At 43.4% G+C, this 20,499-nt stretch overlaps 1 protein-coding gene across 1 annotated transcript in view; it reads left to right on the forward strand.

Moving 5' to 3' along the window:
• Nucleotides 1–16,119: 16,119 nt before the first annotated feature.
• Nucleotides 16,120–20,499, forward strand: part of arhgap28 (Rho GTPase activating protein 28) — a 44,704-nt gene continuing 40,324 nt past the window's right edge. The window contains exon 1 of the mRNA XM_063206748.1: nt 16,120–16,341. Coding sequence (XP_063062818.1) covers nt 16,214–16,341 — 128 coding nt within the window. The 5' untranslated portion in view covers nt 16,120–16,213. The remainder of the gene's footprint in view (nt 16,342–20,499) is intronic.

Here is a 20,499-nt window from a genome sequence, read left to right on the forward strand (position 1 = left end):
AATTGCTTATTTATTCAAATCTAATATAGATTACTGCCATTAAATAGGCTATATTAAACAGGCATCAGTGGGCTCAGAACGATTAGCCTATGTTAAGGATGAAACCTAACCAGCAAACTAGTGTCATACTCTTGTGTTAAACAGCAAACTCGTGCCAAACTGAGTGTCAGTTTTCATCAGGTGGATTGGGGAAACTCCATCGGCCTATCATATAATGTCTGGGGAAATCATGGAGTTACTCATTCATACAGGTCAGAAGTTTATACTTTTGTCCATTTGTGTCCCCCCGAGTGTCCCCAGAGAGTTCTGTTGTAAAACTACTGTAGAACTACAGTATATTCCAGAAATGGCCAAGTGGATGCTGTTGTTTCCTAGATGACCTGCAGGTGGCAGTGGTTAGACATGAGCACAGACCTGTGGACATGAAGTTCAAGTGTGACATGCATCATTGCATGTTGTCACAGGCAGCTTGACAGTAGCTTGGGGTGAGATTGCCTCCTGACTCTTGACAATGCTTTGATCATACAACTCTTTGGTTAAACAGGGTATTCTGCTGTATTCTGTTTCAGGACCCTTCCCTATGACAATATATCATGAGCCTGGTTTGATTTACATATCTTTTACTTCTACCCAAGTAAGCATAACAACGATTTGTATCTACGATCTTGTTGTTTAGGTCTGTGCAATTTGTTGGCTAATAACCAATGTATGGCTGTTGAACTTTGTGTTAACGATTGTTTTTTCATACATGTTGTAACTGGGGCAAAGATTAGAAACTCCCTTGAAGACATGTTATTTAGAGCAAAGCTCATAAATGCACGGCCACACTGTATATCCTAAACTGCTGTGTGTAGCTCGCTGTCATGCATTAGTGCAGGGGTCCTGTTAAAAATGTTGGGCCCCATGAAAGATTCAAATTTTGGGCCCCCAAAATGACAAATTATGTTATCATCCTTCCAGGGGCCCTGTCAGTGCTCTCGGGCCCTTAGAATCTGTAACTCCTTTCCCCCCCTCGCGGCACCCATGCATTAGTGATCCCATTTCCTCCTGTGAAGAATCAGGTGGTACATACAGTACTGTACGTACGAGGACATATCATGATGACGTATCATATGCCCTTCCCTGTCCTGAGTCATCCTCAAGCATGTAAATCTTTCATGTCCTTTCCCTCCATATGCCCTGAAGCAACATCTCTCTTTGCTCTCACCAGCACATGCGTAAGGAATCCACTATATGATCAGACGAGAGGATTGTCAAGAGTGAAGTATCCCTGCAGCTGTACATTGTGCAGTGTTACTATAATTCAACACTTAGAGATTTGAGTTTGAGATTCATGTTGTTGGTACTTCCTACTGAAGTGTAGAATTAACACAGCATCACCTAGTAACATTTAGACAAAGAATTGTATCGGTATCCTGCCTGTGTAAGAGTCGAGGAAAGTTCAATAATAAATGTATCATCCCTAGCCCCAGTGCTGTCAGTCCTTTGTTTAGATGTTAACCATACCTGCATCTGATAGCAGCACAGTAGGTTTATGGGGGCATGTGTCTGTATATCAATGTTTGATAAATGCAGGGTGATTGGGGGGAAAGATTTTGTTATTAACTTAAAGCAATTATATACACTGGTTCTTTGTTTCAGTTTTAACCCTTTTACAAAAACTCAACATTTTTGAGTTCTTAGTGTGATGTCGCAAATATTCTGCCACATTTTTAATACAATCTGTGGGAGTTGTAGAATGAAAGTAAATGGACTACTAAAATGTTGACAGTGATACAGTTTACAGTACTTTATCAATGTCTTGTTACTTAATCATTACTGATGCCTTGTTACTTAACCATTACTTAACCATTCCTTTGAGAGATAAAGGAGCAGGCTAATAAAAATACCCCTAGGAAATCTCAGTGATGACAGATGTGTAGAACAGGGTGATTCTAGGGAGTACACATGTGACCATTTGTCCAGAAAAGCGATATAATAACATAGAAGCTGGGCCAAAAACAACTATTCTCGACTAAGATGTCCTCCTCAGAATCCTTTTCATCTCTCTGTCTGTGTGTGTGTGTGTGTGTGTGTGCGTGCGTGTGCGTGTGCGTGTGTGTGTCTGCAGGTGTGCATGCATGTGTGCGTGTGTGTGAAAGAGAGGTAGGGGCCTAGAGGAAGATAAGAAATTATATTGTCTATGCCCTATGGTGCAATATAGACCATTTCCTATAGAAACTTGATTTTGGGTTACATTTGACTGAAAGATCTGAACGATATTAAGTATGTATGTCTATGAATTAATATGGTCATCCATGATGGGGGTGGTAGGCTACTGTTCACTCTTGTATGCTGCTTTGTTGTTACTGCGGGGTGTGCCCAGAACATGTTGGCACTCCATTTGGGAAAGTCATGGTGGCAATACAATGGACACGTCCCCTTAACTGAACCCCCAAGTAAGCATTTTTCGAGCGGATCTCCTTGCCCTTACTGGACTCCAGCCACTTAATGTGGAACAAAGCCTGCTAGATCGCTAGAGCATAATGTTTAAAAGGGTAAAATGTTATAATTAACTAGCTCACTAATGTAGGCCTTAATGTTATACCTTTGGGTAATTTCTCCACACATTGAGATGACCCCTTTTGTCTTCGTCTTGCTTGTTAAAAAAAATGGGTCACAATTGTCGCACATTACCATAGATAATCTGAGTCCACTCTGTCTTTGTAATTATGCCATATTTTATGCCATTTTATCTCTGAGGGGTTTTGCACATAAATAGCCCTCGTGTGTGTGTGTGTGTGTGTGTGTGTGTGTGTGTGTGTGTGTGTGTGTGTGTGTGTGTGTGTGTGTGTGTGTGTGTGTGTGTGTGTGTGTGTGTGTGTGTGTGTGTGTGCGCGTCCGTGCGTGTGTGTGTGTGTGTGTGTGTGTGTGTGTGTGTGTGTGTGTGTGTGTGTGTGTGTGTGTGTGTGTGCGCGCGTGCGTACGTGTGCGTGCGTGTGTGTGTGTGTGTGTGCGTCCGCGTGTGTGTGTGTGTGTGTGTGTGTGTGTGTGTGTGTGTGTGTGTGTGTGTGTGTGTGTGTGTGTGTGTGTGTGTGTGTGTGTGTGTGTGTGTGTGTGTGTGTGCACATCTAATGCAAGCATGGGAAAATGAAGAAATGTGAAGAAGAAGAAATGTGTTATGCCTTATCTGCAGTGCTGCAATGAATTTATCTCTGTGTTTGTCTAACCAAAGTCAACACATTTTATTAGCATGACTCATGTGCACAAATAAGGGCATGGTGTCATCTTCGTGAGCTGCATGGGCCCCCATCCCGACACAAGGATTTGGGAGATGGAGATCAAGTGTGTGTGTGACATGGTGTTCTTCTCAAATGTCTGAGATGTTTGTTTGTGGGGGAAGCGTTTTGTTGACAAGGAAGAGGAAATTATTCTGGTACATTTGTATTTGTGGGAGGCGACTTGTCTTTGCTGCTTTTCCGTCCTCATATCTGCAACAGAAAAAAATGTAGTCGGATTCACAAAGATTAGAGAAAAATGTGAAGGTTGACTTGTTGCTATTACACTCACGGAATCTCACAGCTCTATGTACACGACAGCTACGGTAAAAAATAATAGGCCTATATCAGTCTTCTTAAAAGTTTTTTTTCTTTCTCCCTTGAAGACATACTCTTTCAACCACTTACATATACACTCTGACTTGAATGTCTTTCTTTACAAAAACACACATGCTGCTACATTTATATTCCACTCAAACCCAATGTCTATATCCTAATATTCAGAAATGGATGATCTGGGAACACTTGCCCAATTCATTTTTATAAACACATATCTGTGTCTTTGTGATTTATCAGTGCATCTTCACTCCATGACAGTTTTACTGCTGAGCACAATCAAATGATGTCGAATATTCTGTTATTGTCAGACCACAGGGGTGACAAATGTATAACAAGAGTGCACTTAATCTGTGGTTTGTAAAAGGTTTGGCAGCTTGGGCTTTGAGGGTGTGTGATGGAGTGACCATCACTAGGGTTGTGTTCTGACTAACATGCCAACGAGCCTGGCTCTTTGGTGTAGCGGTCAGAGCCCCGGTTTACTACCCCAGAAGGTCTGGGTTCGAGTCCCAGCTGGGCAACTCTACTCCCCTTCGCTACAAATGGTGTCAGAAGTGGGATGGCCACCGTGAGGCCATCAGAAGCGCACCCATGGTGTGTGAGCCATAATTCCATGTGAGGGACCCCCAGGATTGGTGACCCCGGTGTGAGGGACCCCAGTGATGGGTGAAGCATTGATGACGGGGCACACTGGATGGGAGAAGCATGATGGGCAGTTGCGTGAGGTACACCATGAGTGTGTGAAGCGCACGGGTGCGCTTCCCGAAGGAGAAGGCAGTGTGATGGAGTGACCATCACTAGGGTTGTGGGTGTGTTCTGACTAACATGCCAACGAGCCTGGCTCTTTGGTGTAGCGGTCAGAGCCCCGGTTTACTACCCCAGAAGGTCTGGGTTCGAGTCCCAGCTGGGCAACTCTACTCCCCTTCGCTACAGGGTGGAAAGACATTTTGTTCCTGGTCATCCATTGATTATGTCACTCTTATGGTCATATAAAGGGGTGGGACTTGTAACAATGGATTCCAAATGGATGTGCTTCAGATTCATTCAGGGGAAGATTTACATGGCGCTAAATGTAACAGACTTGGAAGTTACTGAACTACTGGTGCGTTTATTTTTTTAAATTTTAATGGGGTGAGAATATTTTTGTATCCGCTAGCTATTTCCTCAAATATTGTCGGCATCGTGTTAACATTTGAGAAGTTGTGTGGAAGGGAGAGGAACTCAGGTACTGTACTGTAGGACTGCACCATTGTTCCCTATTATGTCTTTGCTCTTTGGTACAGTAGCTGTCCAAAACATTTTCCTTCCACGTTACCTGTACGTCTGGAACAGATGTTCTTGGAAGGCTTTAGTATTTACCAAACAACTGGGTCCTCATTACATTTGTATTGCAGGGGGGGCTTTGAGAAGACTTTGTCCTGGGCATGGCCAAAGCTGTCAGCGGCCCTACCTCTGTGTTCGATCACTCCCAATGCGGTGGGTGTTTTATACTTGTTTTTGTATCAAATATTAAAAACAATCAAGCCATGCACCCTCAGCACATTGTATCTTTGTGGCTTTCTTGTGGTGTTAAGGTCACCAGGGTCAGGGGCGGAGCTACAGGGGTGGCTAGGGGGGCATTTGACCCCCCTGAAATCTGATTGGCTACCCCAGGTGCTCCCCCAGAAAATGGACAGGAGCCCCGCCCACTCGCGTTACACGAAGCGCATAGATCGCCTGCAAATCGCTATCGCGAGTGAAGAAAGGATAACCATTTTTCCCACACACATTTCGATGCAAGTCTGTGTACACACCACCCTCGTGAATTTACAGTAGGCATATGGGGTACCATTCGAAAGCTTAGAATCCCCTCTGTCTAGTGGTATGCATGACTCTCTGTCTTGTACAGTCTGACGGCAATGATTCATAGAAGTAGATGTGTGCTTTTCCGCCCTGAAGAAGAAAAGCCTTTTGAAAAGTTAGCTGTCTGCCATTTAAGATTTTTCAGTACCAGGACTATATATTGCTCTATTGCCCATGTGATAAATAAATAGATTCGTTTTTGGTGGTAAATGAATGTAGCTTCATGATTAATTCCTGTGAATTCAACTCAAACCTCATGTCTAAAGTCCAAATATTCACTGGCATAATACTAATTGCTGTCTTTGTGTTGGAATAGACTAGATGCTAATGAGTATTTTAAAAGAATGTCCTTACAGCACCTTCGATAGCATTGTTATATGTGTGAATTGTAGCAAGCTCTTAGAAGCATCGCCACATTACAGTGACTGGATGTTATGGAAGTAAATCTGAAGTCTGAGTTCAGACTTAAATTATTGATGGGAAATTTGAAATTACATAAAAACACAGATGGTAGAAAATAATTTGATTAACTCTCAGACATCTAAGCATTAATTTCCTTTCAACTTCAAAGTCTTTGATGCAGAAACTTTTATGTTCATTTCTGAGAATTCTGTAGAAACGTTGAAAATCTGCAATAATGGGCATCAGTGAAACACTTATCTTTATCATCTCACATCACTATATGATTCTCACATACATAAACACAGATAGCCTACAAGTGTTCATACCTGTCAGTGTATTCCAATTGCGTAGCACCCAGGTATTAGCATTTTCCTTCCAAAAAGAGCAGCCCTTCATATCGTACTTTTCTCAAAAGCCACATTTCTGGCACATCTTTGGAGAAAAAAAGAGTAGCCTACATATTAAATTATTACCTCTACAATGGTTAAAACATATTCAGAAAAGACAGAAAGCATGTTTTACTTGAAATGTGATATTATTTCTATCCGGAAATGACTGTGTGGTGTTGGGATATGTAATTTGAGTTAGGTTCTGTCAATGTAAGGCACATAGCTCTTTGTAAGTCTTGCCATTTGCAATGCAATGGGTTTCTGAGGGTCAAATCACAAAAAAATCATATAACAAATCACCAAAAGACATAAATTGTGACTGATTACTCTTTGACATAATCGGAGGCCTAAAACTTAAGGGTGCAGTTATAGGGTGCACTTTAGAAGGGATTCAGTGACAGTACCTTACAGCAGGTGTTAGGGTTGCCAAATGTGACCAATGATTACCAACCCAAAAATACTCAAAAGAACGCCTTAAAACTAAAATCCTGCCAGATTTAAACAGAAGTCTTGATTTATATGACCACAATTTTACAGAATACCTGCCCAAAGCCCTTTTTTAACCCATAGATGACAATCGGAAACCGCTCAATCTGGTACCAGTGACGGGTGTCATAAGAACCAGGGAATATCATTCTCTTTAGGCCTATCTATTCTATAGTGTTTGGGTGTTTTTTTTTTCTTTGTGTAAGAGTATGCCCCTGTGAAATTCATGTGGCTACCCCATTGCCCCCCCAATAATACATGTCTGGTTCCGCCACTGACCAAGGCACAAAGATAACACTGTCACTGTGTAGTGGAGTGTGTGCATGTGTGCATGTGTGCGTGTGCATGTGCGTGAGTTTGAGCGTGTTGTCTTAGTTTTGTGATTTGGCATGACAGGTGTATTGTAGAATATAGCAGTACTGAGGAGGCTCTGTCCGGGCTGGCAGAATGGATGTGGGTGTCTGGTCTGAATGTCTTTGAAATGGATATCAAAGGGAATTTCACAAGGGCACGACCATCAAGACAATGGCCTGTCCCAAACAAACCAGATCAAACACTGAGGCACGTTTCTGTCTGTCAGTGGTGACCGATGGTTAGAAAAAAGCAGGAAATTCATTTTCATGACATCTTAGAGTCAACAAAACATGCAGGAAAAAGACACAATGGTTAGATCAGATGCTATGTGAATGAGTTATTAGTCAGCAATCAGCTTCAATATGCAGTGATATTAAATACATTTCTCGTTATTATCCTGGAGTTATCCCACAGATAATGTGACTAGAGTATAACAATTAATCTGTGTATGTATCACGGGGAGGGCCGCTGACTGCATGGCCTAGGACAAAGTCATCTGATAGGGCCCCTAAACAATACATTTAATGGAACGAGGACCTGATTCTGGGCCCTCTCTTTACCTGGGCCCGGGAGAACTGACCTCCTTACCCACTCCTTTCGGCTTCCCTGATCACTGGAATGGTCAGCTCAGATAGGATGTGAATGAATGTATTAGTTTTTAGATTAGTTTTTTAGTCATGAATGAACACTTCAGTCACCAGTCAGCAGCAGTATGGAGATGATAATACAGTTTTTAGCAAATAATGTGTCCAGAACATAACTATTTACACTGTTACTCACTGGAATTCAAAAGATTGATTAACTGATGGAGTTACGAAAGAATCCGTCACAGTTCCTTGGCGGAATGATAAGTTCTTATCTCCGTGCTGCTGGTGGTGTTGGATTGAAGGGGTCAGTGACCAAACCGCTTGGAACATTCCACAGAGGAGACAAGAGGACGTCCCCGTTCCGTTCCCTTCTCATGGAGTCCAGCCCAGGTCCCCTTTTGCCCTGGGTGGCTGTCATGACGGAAAATCACAAACACACACAATAAATACAAACTTTTTTGTATGTCGGAAAATGACGTTCTTTCTTATGAATGTACAGATTTGATATGAATATTAATTAGATTTGAAGAGTTCTTTTTGCAGAGCTGGAAACGCTTAAACATTAAGCAATCACTAGCCACAGTCTTTACTATTATCTTTTCTTCGGCTTTATCTTCAACACAAGCACCGACGCACACATGGCAGACATGCACACGCAGGCACACACCTCCGTACTCCCCCTCCCCCTCCTCCCCCCAACATTTCAACAGCTGCTCTACTCCACTTCCTAAACTGCCACTGTGTGTGTGTGTGCGTATGCGTGTGTGTGCATGTGTGTGTTTCTGAGTGTGTGTGTGTACATGTGTGTGTCCGTATGAATGTGTGTGATTCTGTGTGTGTGTGTGTGTGTGTGTGTGTGTGTGTGTGTGTGTGTGTGTGTGTGTGTGTGTGTGTGTGTGTGTGTGCGCGCGCGTGTGTGCATGTGTTTGTTTCTGTTTGTGTGTGTATGTGTCTGTCTCATGGCAGGGACACTGGGCTTTGGGGCTGCTCCCTCCTCTCATTAATACTGCAAGCGTGTCCAGCGTCTAATGGCCTCTCTCCCTCTCATCCCTGGGGCCGCTGGGCGTATTTATTTCATTAATGACAAGCGTGAAAACATGTCCCTGCTCCACCAGGAAATACACAGCTCCTGGCCATGGACAAATGTCTGTGAGAAGCGTTTTGTCATGCTTTCAACCACTGCAATAAAATAATTAAATCTGTAAATACTGCTGTTGTTGTGATGTGATGTCTTCAATTTGTTTTCGTAAAATCACTGGGTGATAAAGTAAGAGCTATTGAGAAACCCTTCAGATGTGACACATTTCAGTCGGCAGTGTTAGTTCAACACATAGTGAGTCACATGTAATACTCTTCTAGGACCCTGAATAACACTAAAGAGTTGAAAACACTTCAAAATATCTGTGTAGAAGAACACCTGAGGAGCAGTGTGGGGATTATCAACTACTGACAAGCGTTCAATGCTGAACAGTGTGTACGAGGTCTACTCCAAGCTGTTCCATGTTTGTGTACCCCTTCACTTGGCGACCAATATTTTCCCCTTTTTTTCTTTCCTTTAAAAAAGAAACAATAATATTCCCTAACAGAAGTTGTGGCTTCGCAGAGGAAAAGGGAAGGTTGGCGTGTTTGACCTACAAAAGGAAACAGGCTGTTGTGGGTCAGGCAGCCCATGGCAGGCTGTTAGTGGGAGCAGTGCTATAAGGCCCTGCGATGTAAGACGGCCCTGCCAAGCGATATCCCTGCGGTCCGCATCCACACACGGGCGACTCATGTTTCCCACATCTAAGCTCCAGTACTCCCCACCGCCACCACACACATACACATGCTCAGACGCACACACGCACGCCTACACACATGCATTTCACCACGCACACACAAACACACACACATACATCACTCTCTCGCTCTCTCTCTCTGTCTCTCTCTCTCTCTCTCTCTCTCTTTTTCTCTCTCTCTCTCTCTCTCTCTCACACACACACACACACACACACACACACACACACACAAACCATATAATTAAACATGTTTGAAGTTTGAATACTGGGTAAGGTCGATAATGTGTACACCCTGTCCCCCTGTCTTCCAAGTTGAAGTTTCCGACCGTGTTATTTGGTGTCTTACCATTAGAATGTTTTCCTCATGCAAATTAGTCATATCTGCTACCACTGCCCACTTTTATTATTTTTACATCCTTTCCTCTGTATTGCTCTGTCTTGTATCTCAGTGTTTTACCTTTCTTCCCAAGCCCAATTAAGCATAAACATTGCAAGTTAAAGATCAATATTACGTTTGGGTTTGAGTGCCCTGTTTGGAAGTGGAATAGAAAAGGTCTGTCATATACTGTGGACATTTAAAGAGATATGCTCTATTCCTCCAGATTTACTGAGCGCGGAAGGAATAATGCAATTCATTTCACCCGGCGGCAACAAGTCAATAAACTACTGAAAGGATTTAGGAACTTTTTTGTGGCTTGTCATTGCCTTTATTAAGACAATGAAGATTAGTGGTGTGGATCGGCACTGCCCTCTCGATCCGATTTCGATCACAATTCGGGAGGTAGCGATTCGATTCGATCCGATTCTATGCGATCCGATCTGATTCAATTCTACAATGCATTGCAATGCATTACATTTCTACTGAAAGCAAAGCAAATGTTTAATCAGTTATAATGAGGCAATACAAGTAGTCAGATACTGAGCAACGATTTATTGGCTGTTTTCTGTATCAGTCTGTATCAGTCTGTATCTGTCTTGCAATGTTTTGAAGTGCTTTTATTTAATTTAACATTCATTTGCTCCCGAAATATCCATGGAAGTAATTGAAACTTTAAAAAATTGCCGGACGTAGTGCCTCCAGGCCATTGTTGAGCATTATTTGAGCTGGAAATGATGAGACACATCTGGCAACCCTGGACATGGTACACCAGAGCACCCCCTGGAAACATTATTTTGAGGTTGAAAAAAATCCCTTATAGAGTGTCTTGGAAGAGCGGCTTTTGACTCTGAGGAAGGCGTAGGTGCATAGGTCCGTCAGTCACTTTGTGCACCAAAATAAAAAAACCTCTATAAAAGTATACTGAGTGCTCCAGTAATTCCTGGGTCTAGTCGCTGAGAAATAGCCCACTCTGTCTAGATTCTGCTGTCCTCGACTGGGAGCACCTCAAAGGCTGAAGCACAGACATCCTTCTTCTATGTGTCTTTAAAGAGCCTTAGCATGGCTTATCATATATGAAAGGGTCTGTCAGCAGTGACCTCATGCCCTGTTGAAACACTATACCCCCACAGCAGCCCTGGGAGAGAGCCTACAGGGCGCCCTGGAGAAAAAGCAAGGATACATTTTGCAGAGGGCAGAAATCCATACTGAAAACACAGACACACGTGCGCACACACACACACACACCCATACACACACACAGTAGGCATACACACACGCACCAATACATACACGCACACACGCATGCAGACAAACACGGACACGCACGCACGCACACATGCACGCACGCACGTACACACACACACACACACAGTATGCATACACACACGGACACGCACACACGCACGTCAGAAAATCAGAGGGCTATAGGGATGGTGCTGGTGGTTTGATTGAAATCAACCCCTTATGAATTAATTATGTGCTGCGGCTGTTCATTCTCAGTGCAAGGTCTCCATCGTACCAGACATGCCATATGCTCATGCTGTCAATGGTCCATGGAAATCAGAGCAACATTCAAACAAAATGAATTAATGTGTATGATTCGATGCATGTGAATGAATACCCTATGCTTTCCTTATGTGTAAATAGTATACCATATGGTATTTATACATAAAGAAATCGTTCACATTCATTCAATATTGAATGTTGTTGTGATATTATTTTATTATTATATTTGTGTGCAGACACTGCATGGATCAAACAGCATTTTCATTTCATGCAGTGTGGTCAGAAAGAATGGTTTGCTAGGAAATGCTCCGCAACGTTATCACTGTACACGGAACTTGTGCATTGAAATATAGATAGCCAAAAGGCCCGGGTCGAGTGGGTATTGAAAATCACAAGGGTCATGAACCACCACAGTCAACACGGCTCTATCTATTGTCTATCATAAGACGCTGTGAGACGAACAGCGTGGAAGATGGTGGGAGGGCAGGAGAGATAATATTTTCACTGTCTGTGTACACACCTTCAGCTTATGGCTCCCTCTTCCCACCACACACCACGCTGGGTTTCAACTTTTAAGACAAGAAAAAAAAAATCCATTACAGAGATAAATCTCTGTGTGTAGTGTACACTACTCTAACCCATATGCCCTGTGTTTAAAGGATCATACCATGTGCTCGTGTCAATAGTTTCCATAGATGGTCATCAAGCGCAGAGATATTTGTTTGACCCCAGTGAGGGGGCTGCTCCTTTGCATGGATGGGTCAGTTTAGGCGGCTCACAGCCGGACCAGATGCGGCCCACAACCAGCCCAGATGCGTCCCACATCTGTTTGTGCTCCACGTTAGCCATGTCTATTTGTCTCTCTTGGCTAAGCCCCCTGTGTGACACAACGGGGTCACTGGTGTGACAGTTTATCTTGTCTGAGGCTTATTTGTGTTTCGATATAATGCGACGTCTCTCTCTCTCTCTCTCTGTCCCTACCCACCCTTTGGCTTGTCTCTTGGGGGGCCACTGATGTCACACAGAGGGCCGTGTTGAGAGCGGACTGAAGGGCCGGTTGTCGTGGAGACAAAGGCCTGCTGTGGCGGGTGGGGGGTGGGGAGTGTGGAGAGGAGGAGAGGAGAGGAGGGGGAGATGAGTAGTGGTGTGGATCGGCACTGCCCTCACGATCCGATTCGATCACGATTCGGGAGGTAGTAGATCCGATTCGATTCGATTCTATTAGATCCAATCCGATTCGATTCAATTCTACAATGCATTGCAATGCATTACATTTCTACTGAACGCAAAGCAAATGTTCAGCCATGATGAGGAAATACAAGTAGTCAGATACTGAGCAACAATTTATTGGCTGTTTTCTGTATCAGTCTATCAGTCTTGCAATGTTTTGAAGTGCTTTCATTTAATTTAACATTCATTTGCTCCCGAAATATCCATGGAAGTAATTGAAACTTAAAAAAATTGCCGGATTGATTCTGGAACTTGCCGGATCTGGATCTGGATGGTTCATGCCCCGGATCGATTCGGATCGCCGAATCGATCATTGTTGACACCACTAGAGATGAGAGCCATCACTGCCTTGATGGCGGTTCTCAGACTCAGCCCCTGACACCCTGTAGCACGGGGGAAATAGATGGCAGTCTGTTCTTATCCAGCTGTCCTGCCCTGCCTGCGATGCCACTGCCTGTCATCAGACACACACACACGCACACACACACATTAACGGACGCACACACATACACACGCACACAAATGAGCATCAAACACACACGCACAATCAAAATCCTCTCCTGAATACACACACACACACACACACACACACAAACACACACACACACACACACACACACACACACACACACACACACACACACACACACACACACACACACACACACACACACACACACACACACACACACACACACGCACAGCACACACTGCATGCATCAGTACATGTGTATTGCGTAAAATAGTGCACAGCACTTTACACTCAAGGACTCAAGGACACTTTACAAAAGCAGAAACATTAAACATTCATATCACAGACACATGGGCTTGCACACAAGCATGTACTAACACCAGTTTCAGAGAGAAAGTATTTTTTTTCCCAAGGCCACAGCTCATTGTAGTTTTGCTTTGTCTTGTTAAGAAAAGGGTCCATGCCTGACCACACCACGCAGAGCAGAGACGTGTACAGTCCTTATCGGATTAGTTACCTGGAGAAGTCAGATTGTTATCTCTCTCTCTCTATGAAAATCTATTTTCTAGAGCGTGCAGTATAGCTTTCAATACTCCATTCAATGTTCCTCTGCCACCGTTGTTGCTAACAGCCAGTGGGAATGTGATAAGTGCACTACACTACATGTGAATGGTGTGCATGAATGTGTGTGTGTGCGTGTGTGTGTGTGTGTGTGTGTGTGTGTGTGTGTGTGTGTGTGTGTGTGTGTGTGTGTGGGTGGGTGTACGAGCATGTGTGTGTGTCTAGCTGTGTGTGCGAGTGTGTGTGTGTGATTGTGTGTGTGGTGTGGGGTGTTGGTGGGGGTCCCTCTTTTTTTTGCCATGAAAGCATAGATACTTTATCCTGATGAAAGACTAATCCTCTCAACTACCTTGAGACGACAGACAGCCTTTAATTCCAAGGACCCTTGTGCCCCTAAAGGAAATTTGGAACAATATCTCAGGAAATGCGGATTTCTTGTGTGTATTAAAGAATGAGACAAAACTGCCCTTTTATTTTCCAGTTGCCTTAGCATCCGGAAGCGAAGACTTCAGTCCGATATGACTATCTAGACCGGATACATTCCTGATCACTGCAGTCTTTTGCAGAAGAGCAAAGGTTTGCATTGACTGGAGATCCGCACACAAGACAGGAATTGCAAAATGCTGTTGCAAAAGGCAATAAGCGTAAAGACATGTGTAATGTAGAATTAAGATGTCTCCAAAGGAAAGTATTGTTCACCTTTACAATGGCAAGAAAAAGGAAAATAAGACAATAGCCTATTTTTGAAACTCATTTAAAGTTGGGAAATTACTTTGAAATAGGGGGTAAAATTATGAAACTATGACTCCTGTTTAACCAACATGGGAAACACACTGAGTGAGTGACAAGGGATGTAAACCATTTGGAAATATTATTGAAACAAAACCAAAAATATGTGGTCCGGATATAGTTTTCACAATGTTGTAACCGGTAAAGCTCAGTTGAAGTTTGCCACTTTATGCATGCACATCATACTGCAGTAGTAACACAAAAAGAAAGTGAAACCCATAAGCCCCAGTGAAGAACTACTCTTTGACAACACTGCACTACATGACAGGATGTATAAAATGTTTAAAACGGGAAAACTGTGCCGTGTGCGTTTGATGTCAATTACAGGCCCCCGCCTCCCCCCGCTGAGGAAGAGCGTGTGAGTGAGTGAGGAGTTGTAAAGTTGGAGGAGAGGGGGGACAAGAAGAGGAGTCTGAGGTGAGAAAGGGCAGTTCTTCATTTCCTAAGAAGTGGATCTTGGCACCCTGGTGAATTTCCCACAGTCCTCTGGGGAAGAGAGAGTTGTCTTGAAAAGACAGCTATCTGGGTCAGGACGCAGCACAGGGTACATAACCCACCTCGGGTTTTAGCTGTCATTTCGTCTTGGGAAATGTGCTGGCAGATGTTTTAACATGTAAGCTGCTTGACAGTGTTGCTACAGTACTGCTCCATGGGGATCAATAAAATGTCTGTCTGTCTGCCTGTCTGTCTAGTAGAAGCTATCTATCTACAATGTAGGCCTACGTATGATAAGGAACTAACAAGTCCCATTGAAACCCCAAAAAAGGAAGTGAAACATTATTGGAACATTGCAATTGTTAGCAACTAAACTCTGGTTACATGTGCGTGGCCTTCAGGTAAACTCTGTCATTGAAGTGGAAGTAAACAACTGTTTATAATCCGCAATGGAGAACTTACCGTTCTTGTTCCTGTAACAGTTACTGTAACTGTAAGGCAAAACTGTAGCCTAAGTGATTTGATCATGTCGCTACAAGAGAGAAGAAAGTGCCCCCCCATGTCAAACTGATGTGCTGTGACAGCTCTCAAAATAGAGTTGAGATTCATTATTAAGAGGTAGTGGGCATCTGAGGGGGTCACAGCAGTCATGTGAGAAGGGGGGACACCCAGGGCACACAAAGGCAATGACCGCATGGAGTGGTCACTGTAATCTTATCCTGACCTTGCCAACCCCAACTGATAGACACACAATGCAATGACCTTTCCGTTATTAAAAAAGGATCCCCCTCAAAACTGTTTGTGTTTTTAAACTGTCGGGGGCCACATGAGTGGAAGGACCGAAGCATGGGAAGGCCTATACATTTTTAAACGTGGTGTGACTCAAACAATTTGCAAAGAGAAAGTAAAACTATTAAATTACATTAAATTGCATTAATTTAATCTGACAGGGGCTAAGAGGGAAAACTGAAGCAAATCATTGGTAGGCTATAGAGGCCTACATTATCAATAACATTTTAAGACTATTGTGGCCTATTGGACACTATGGTATATTTTAATTCAAAACTATGAATTTAAATGTCAGCTTCGTAATAAATGAAAACGGAAAGCATTTCTAGAGGTACATGTACATCATGTACAGCACATGCACAGTCTATTTATGTTTCAGGGGTGAGAATTCACCTCACCTCTGATTGGCCCGGGTTGCAGTATCACCTAGCGTCCTCCTCGTGGCGTCTACTGACAATACCAGCAGGCGCGCGAGAGAGCCAATAAACCGCTTTATTTACTCTCTGCCAGGAGGGAGTTTGGTAGTGGTGGTGGTGGTGGTGAGTGCGTGCCCATGTGAAGAAACAGAAGAGTGACCGCTACACGGCATTCGGGCGTCTTTTTGTTGTATATTCCGCTGTAACAATGGACATGAAGGATTCCGGTAGCGTTATTTTGACAGCGTACCATTCATTTACGCCGACATCAAGGATACATTTGGTGGACGAAAACTATGCAGCTCCCATCTCCCCAAGACGTTCTCTTTTCAGCAGGTAAGCAGTGCAGTGCTACTACTGTAGTTCAGCAAACTTCGGTGCTCACGTGCGCAGTGTTTTCTTGAAAATAAATAACTGTCTGGCTTTTAAATTTCCCCACAGCAATCTCCTAGCACCAGTCGCAATATAACGTGCAACAATGTTAAAAGAGACATTATCTCGGCAAAATGTCACTGAGCATGTTTTTGTTGTTGTTGTTGTTGTTGTTGTTGTTGTTGTTGTTGTTGTTGTTTTTTTTGGGGGGGGGGGGTGTTGAACCTCAAGTGAGCAATTCTTAATTTAGACAACGTCTAATCAGAAATGCAACAAGTAGGTTAGAGTTGAAATGAGTGCCTCTGTAAAGTTATGCGTCACACAGTAACCTGATTTAAAATTGAGAACTTTTCTGTGGTAGCTAAACTTAATCCTGAATCCTATGTGGCACTCCAGAGACTGTGTCTGTTTATGTGTGAGAGAGAGAGCGCACTGGAGGGAGATTTAGGAGTAGGCTATGGACAGCTGTTGGCATCCAGGCAGCACTGTGCAGATTTTGAGACAACTGCAATACCAATAGTATCACTGTTCACATAATGACCCTCTGTAGAAAAATAAAAAAGTGGATTAAGTTTTTAAAATGTGCAGTTTGTGACCATGCAGTAAATTGCAAGAATCTTCACAGGTCTATTTTGTGACCTGATTGTGACCATATATAAGTTGATTGGTGGTCCCTGTGACCGGCTTTTACTGGCTCAATGCTGACTTTGCCTAAATGCAGGGTTCACATTGTTTTACAGTCTCTGGATGGGAGTTGACCCATGTGCACAGTGGAATGTTTATAGACTGAGTGCTGTTTGTATTCTGGTGCTTTTGAGTTGTGCACAAAACGCTAAACTGTGGCTAAAAGGTACCCTGAAAACCCTTTACAATGCACACAACCTTGTAGACTGCAGCTGTTTCTCTCTTGTCTGTTCCATCTCTGTTTGTCTGTCTGTGGGCCGGTCTGTCTATTGGCCTGTCCATCGGCCTGTCTCTACCTCACACACACACACGGTCACAAACAATCTCTCTCACGCACATAATCTCTCTCTCTCTCTCTCTCTCTCTCTCTCTCTCTCTCTCATTCGCTCACTCACTCACTCACTCACTCACTCACTCACTCACTCACTCACTCACTCACACACACACACACACACACACACACACACACACACACACACACACACACACACACACACACACACAGACGCTGATTTAGTCGGTCATGCCTGCCTGTGGTGGATCTAACCTAGTTCCCTTCTAGATAGTGATGGATTGTGCTGGTTGCGTTGACGGCCACCTGATTGATTCCACAACATCTGCGCTCCCAGCATGCAGCTGTGCTTATTTGAAGGAGCCCATGCAAGTTTCCCCTACACCTAATGGCAATGTCGCATCTACCCATCATCCACACACACACACACACACACACACACACACACACACACACACACACACACACACACACACACACACACACACACACACACAGCTGGTTGGTCTTTTATCTCTCAATCCCATGTGCTCTGCTGGACTCGTATCCATGTTGACTCCTCATCACCAAACCTGGCTACAAAACTTGTAAAAGATCTGGCTTATGCCTGGAGTTGGCTGGAGCTCTCTCTCTCTCTCGCTCTCTCTCGTTCACTCTTGCTCTCTCGCTCTCTCTCGCCTCGCTTGGGGATGGAAAGGCCCGGAACCAACCAGCCAGAGCCAGCCAGCGGGTGACAGGCGAGCCGAGCCAGCTGAACCCGGCGAGGAGAGGCACGCCAAAGCATTGGCACGACCGTGGCCATTAAGTCTTGAAATATTTACATTATGTGTGAAGCAGAGAGAGAGAGAGAGAGAGAGCGAGAGAGAGAGAGAGAGGCAGCTTTACCCTTGGGGATATTTTAAGCCTTCAAAGTTCACCCGAGTGCCTCAGACATCTGCGCTGCCCTTGGAGTGCCTTCATCTTCTTTTGATTTATCTAGCAGTCGAAGGAAAGACATTCTATGCTGCTATACAAAAGCAATGTGCAGTAACTACATATTTAGTCAATATTGAGTTTATACTGAAAATGGTCTGCATTTCACCTCGTTTATCTTATGACAAAGCCTTGTGGTCCAAGGACGTCCCGTTTTAGAGATATTGCTATATCAAATTTGCTGCAATTATAATATCCGGCCCAAAACATTGAAGGCATTGTTCTCCGTTTCAATGTTGGTGTAGATTCTGCACTTTGTCTTTGTAGGGCAGTATAGGCAAAACGTGTTGGTTGTTTTTGTCTTACATAGTACATTTCTATGTCGATGTTTGAGAGAAAAATACAGAAAGTTGACTAGATGGATGGGGTGCTGCAGCCAAGTTAAGAGTTAAGAGACGTTTTACTTGTTGCTTGCTGAAGGTTGAAGGAGATTAACCATGAAAGAGCTAGGCTTTTGCACATCTCCTTTGATGTAGAGCAAATAATAACTGCATACCCATAGAACACTACAGGACTGCTCCCTCCCTGCCTGCCTGCTTGCCTGCCTGCCTGCCTATCAACCTCTCAGCTAGCTTACTCTGGCGTATTTACACTAAATAAACTTTTCATCTCAGACGTCTGGAGCTGGAGATACACGTTAATCACAGAGAACAAGTTATTATTTTCGAGCCCAATTAAAGAGCATCAGAGCAAAGCCAGTCATTTGACACATGCCTTCAAAATGGCTGGTGTGTGCGTGTGCGCGTGTGTGTGTGTTTTGTTGTTGTTGGCTTGCTTGTGCCAAGTCTAGCCCAGAGGAGCGAATGGAAAAGCGGCAGAGATCTCCGATAGGCTCACATTGGACACGGTGAAGAGAGGGAGAGACATGAGAAGGCACTCAAGTCACCGAGGGTCACTTTCTTAGTTGACATCACTCCTGCCAGGGCAGAGGTTACGGGGTGGTGTATGCAACGCGTGCGTGCGTGTGTGTGTGGGAGGGGACAGGGGACCTTGTTTGTGTGTGTGTGAGCTGCCTCCCGTAGCTTTCAATACTCTCCACTGCTACCCTTGCTAACTGTCGGTGCTGAGTGCATGACATGCAAATAAAGTGCGTGCGTGCGTGCGTGCATGCGTGCGTGCGTGCGTGTTGTTTGTGAGTCTCTGCACAACCAACTGTTTGAAGGTGCATGGTTAAAAGTTCAATATTATAACAAGTGTACCTTCACACTTCCAAGTGATTTAAAAAAAAGTAATCAATAGGTTTGTCTAGGTTGAAATAGATGGCGAAAATATTGTTCATTTAATTATATACAGTGTGCAGGTGGGTGGGAGACGTGACGCCTTATTTTTTCGTAACATTGGTTAAAAACCTACAAAATTGTTATTTCTCCTTAAAAAACAAATGTCAATGAAAAAAGATGTGATACGTTATGTTTCATAATAGTCTTAGATGAGAAGAAACATTTTTGTTAATATTTATGTAAAGGTTTAAGTTATATGTGAAATATCCTGCGGTGTGACTGTAACATTAATGAAACCTGGAATATAATATATATATAAATTAACCAACAACATTTTGAATAATGTATGAAGCATTTGGTATGATTGCATAAATATTAACTTTATATTAAGATATGTGAATGTGAAAAAAACTCAAGACAGTAATATTAACTACAATTTCAATTTCGTAACACAAATTGCGTCCTGTGGGGTGACATGTATGTCAATGTTTGTGAACGGGCAGCTGCAAGGCCAACTACAAGGGTCTTAAAGACTGGCTCCTAACCAGTCAGTACCTCAGTTATTGGAGACTGGAGAGTGCTGTGGAAGCTTAAGGTGACTATTAACCTCTTAATATGTCTTCATATTGCAATGTTTCTGTCACGCAATGCTTAGGTTCATTTTATGGTGTCCTGTGGTGTGACTGCTCTTATAGAAGGAAAACAAGTTTTTTATAAATGAAAACACATATTAAGATTGAACACAATATCATTATCAAGTTAGCATGAGCTCAGATGTCAGTCATGTATACAAAAGGATTAAAATGGCCATAATGCAGTGAATTTCCTGTGGTGCGACTTCATTTTCCTGCGGTCTGACATGCCTATACAATGTGTTGATGCAGGACACATTTTCTCAAAAATGGCAAAAATTAGGCGAAATTCCACGGACCACTAAGTGCTTTATTTATTATT

This window comes from Engraulis encrasicolus, chromosome 9 (assembly GCF_034702125.1).
Source record: "Engraulis encrasicolus isolate BLACKSEA-1 chromosome 9, IST_EnEncr_1.0, whole genome shotgun sequence".
Classification (NCBI taxonomy): Eukaryota; Metazoa; Chordata; class Actinopteri; order Clupeiformes; family Engraulidae; genus Engraulis; species Engraulis encrasicolus.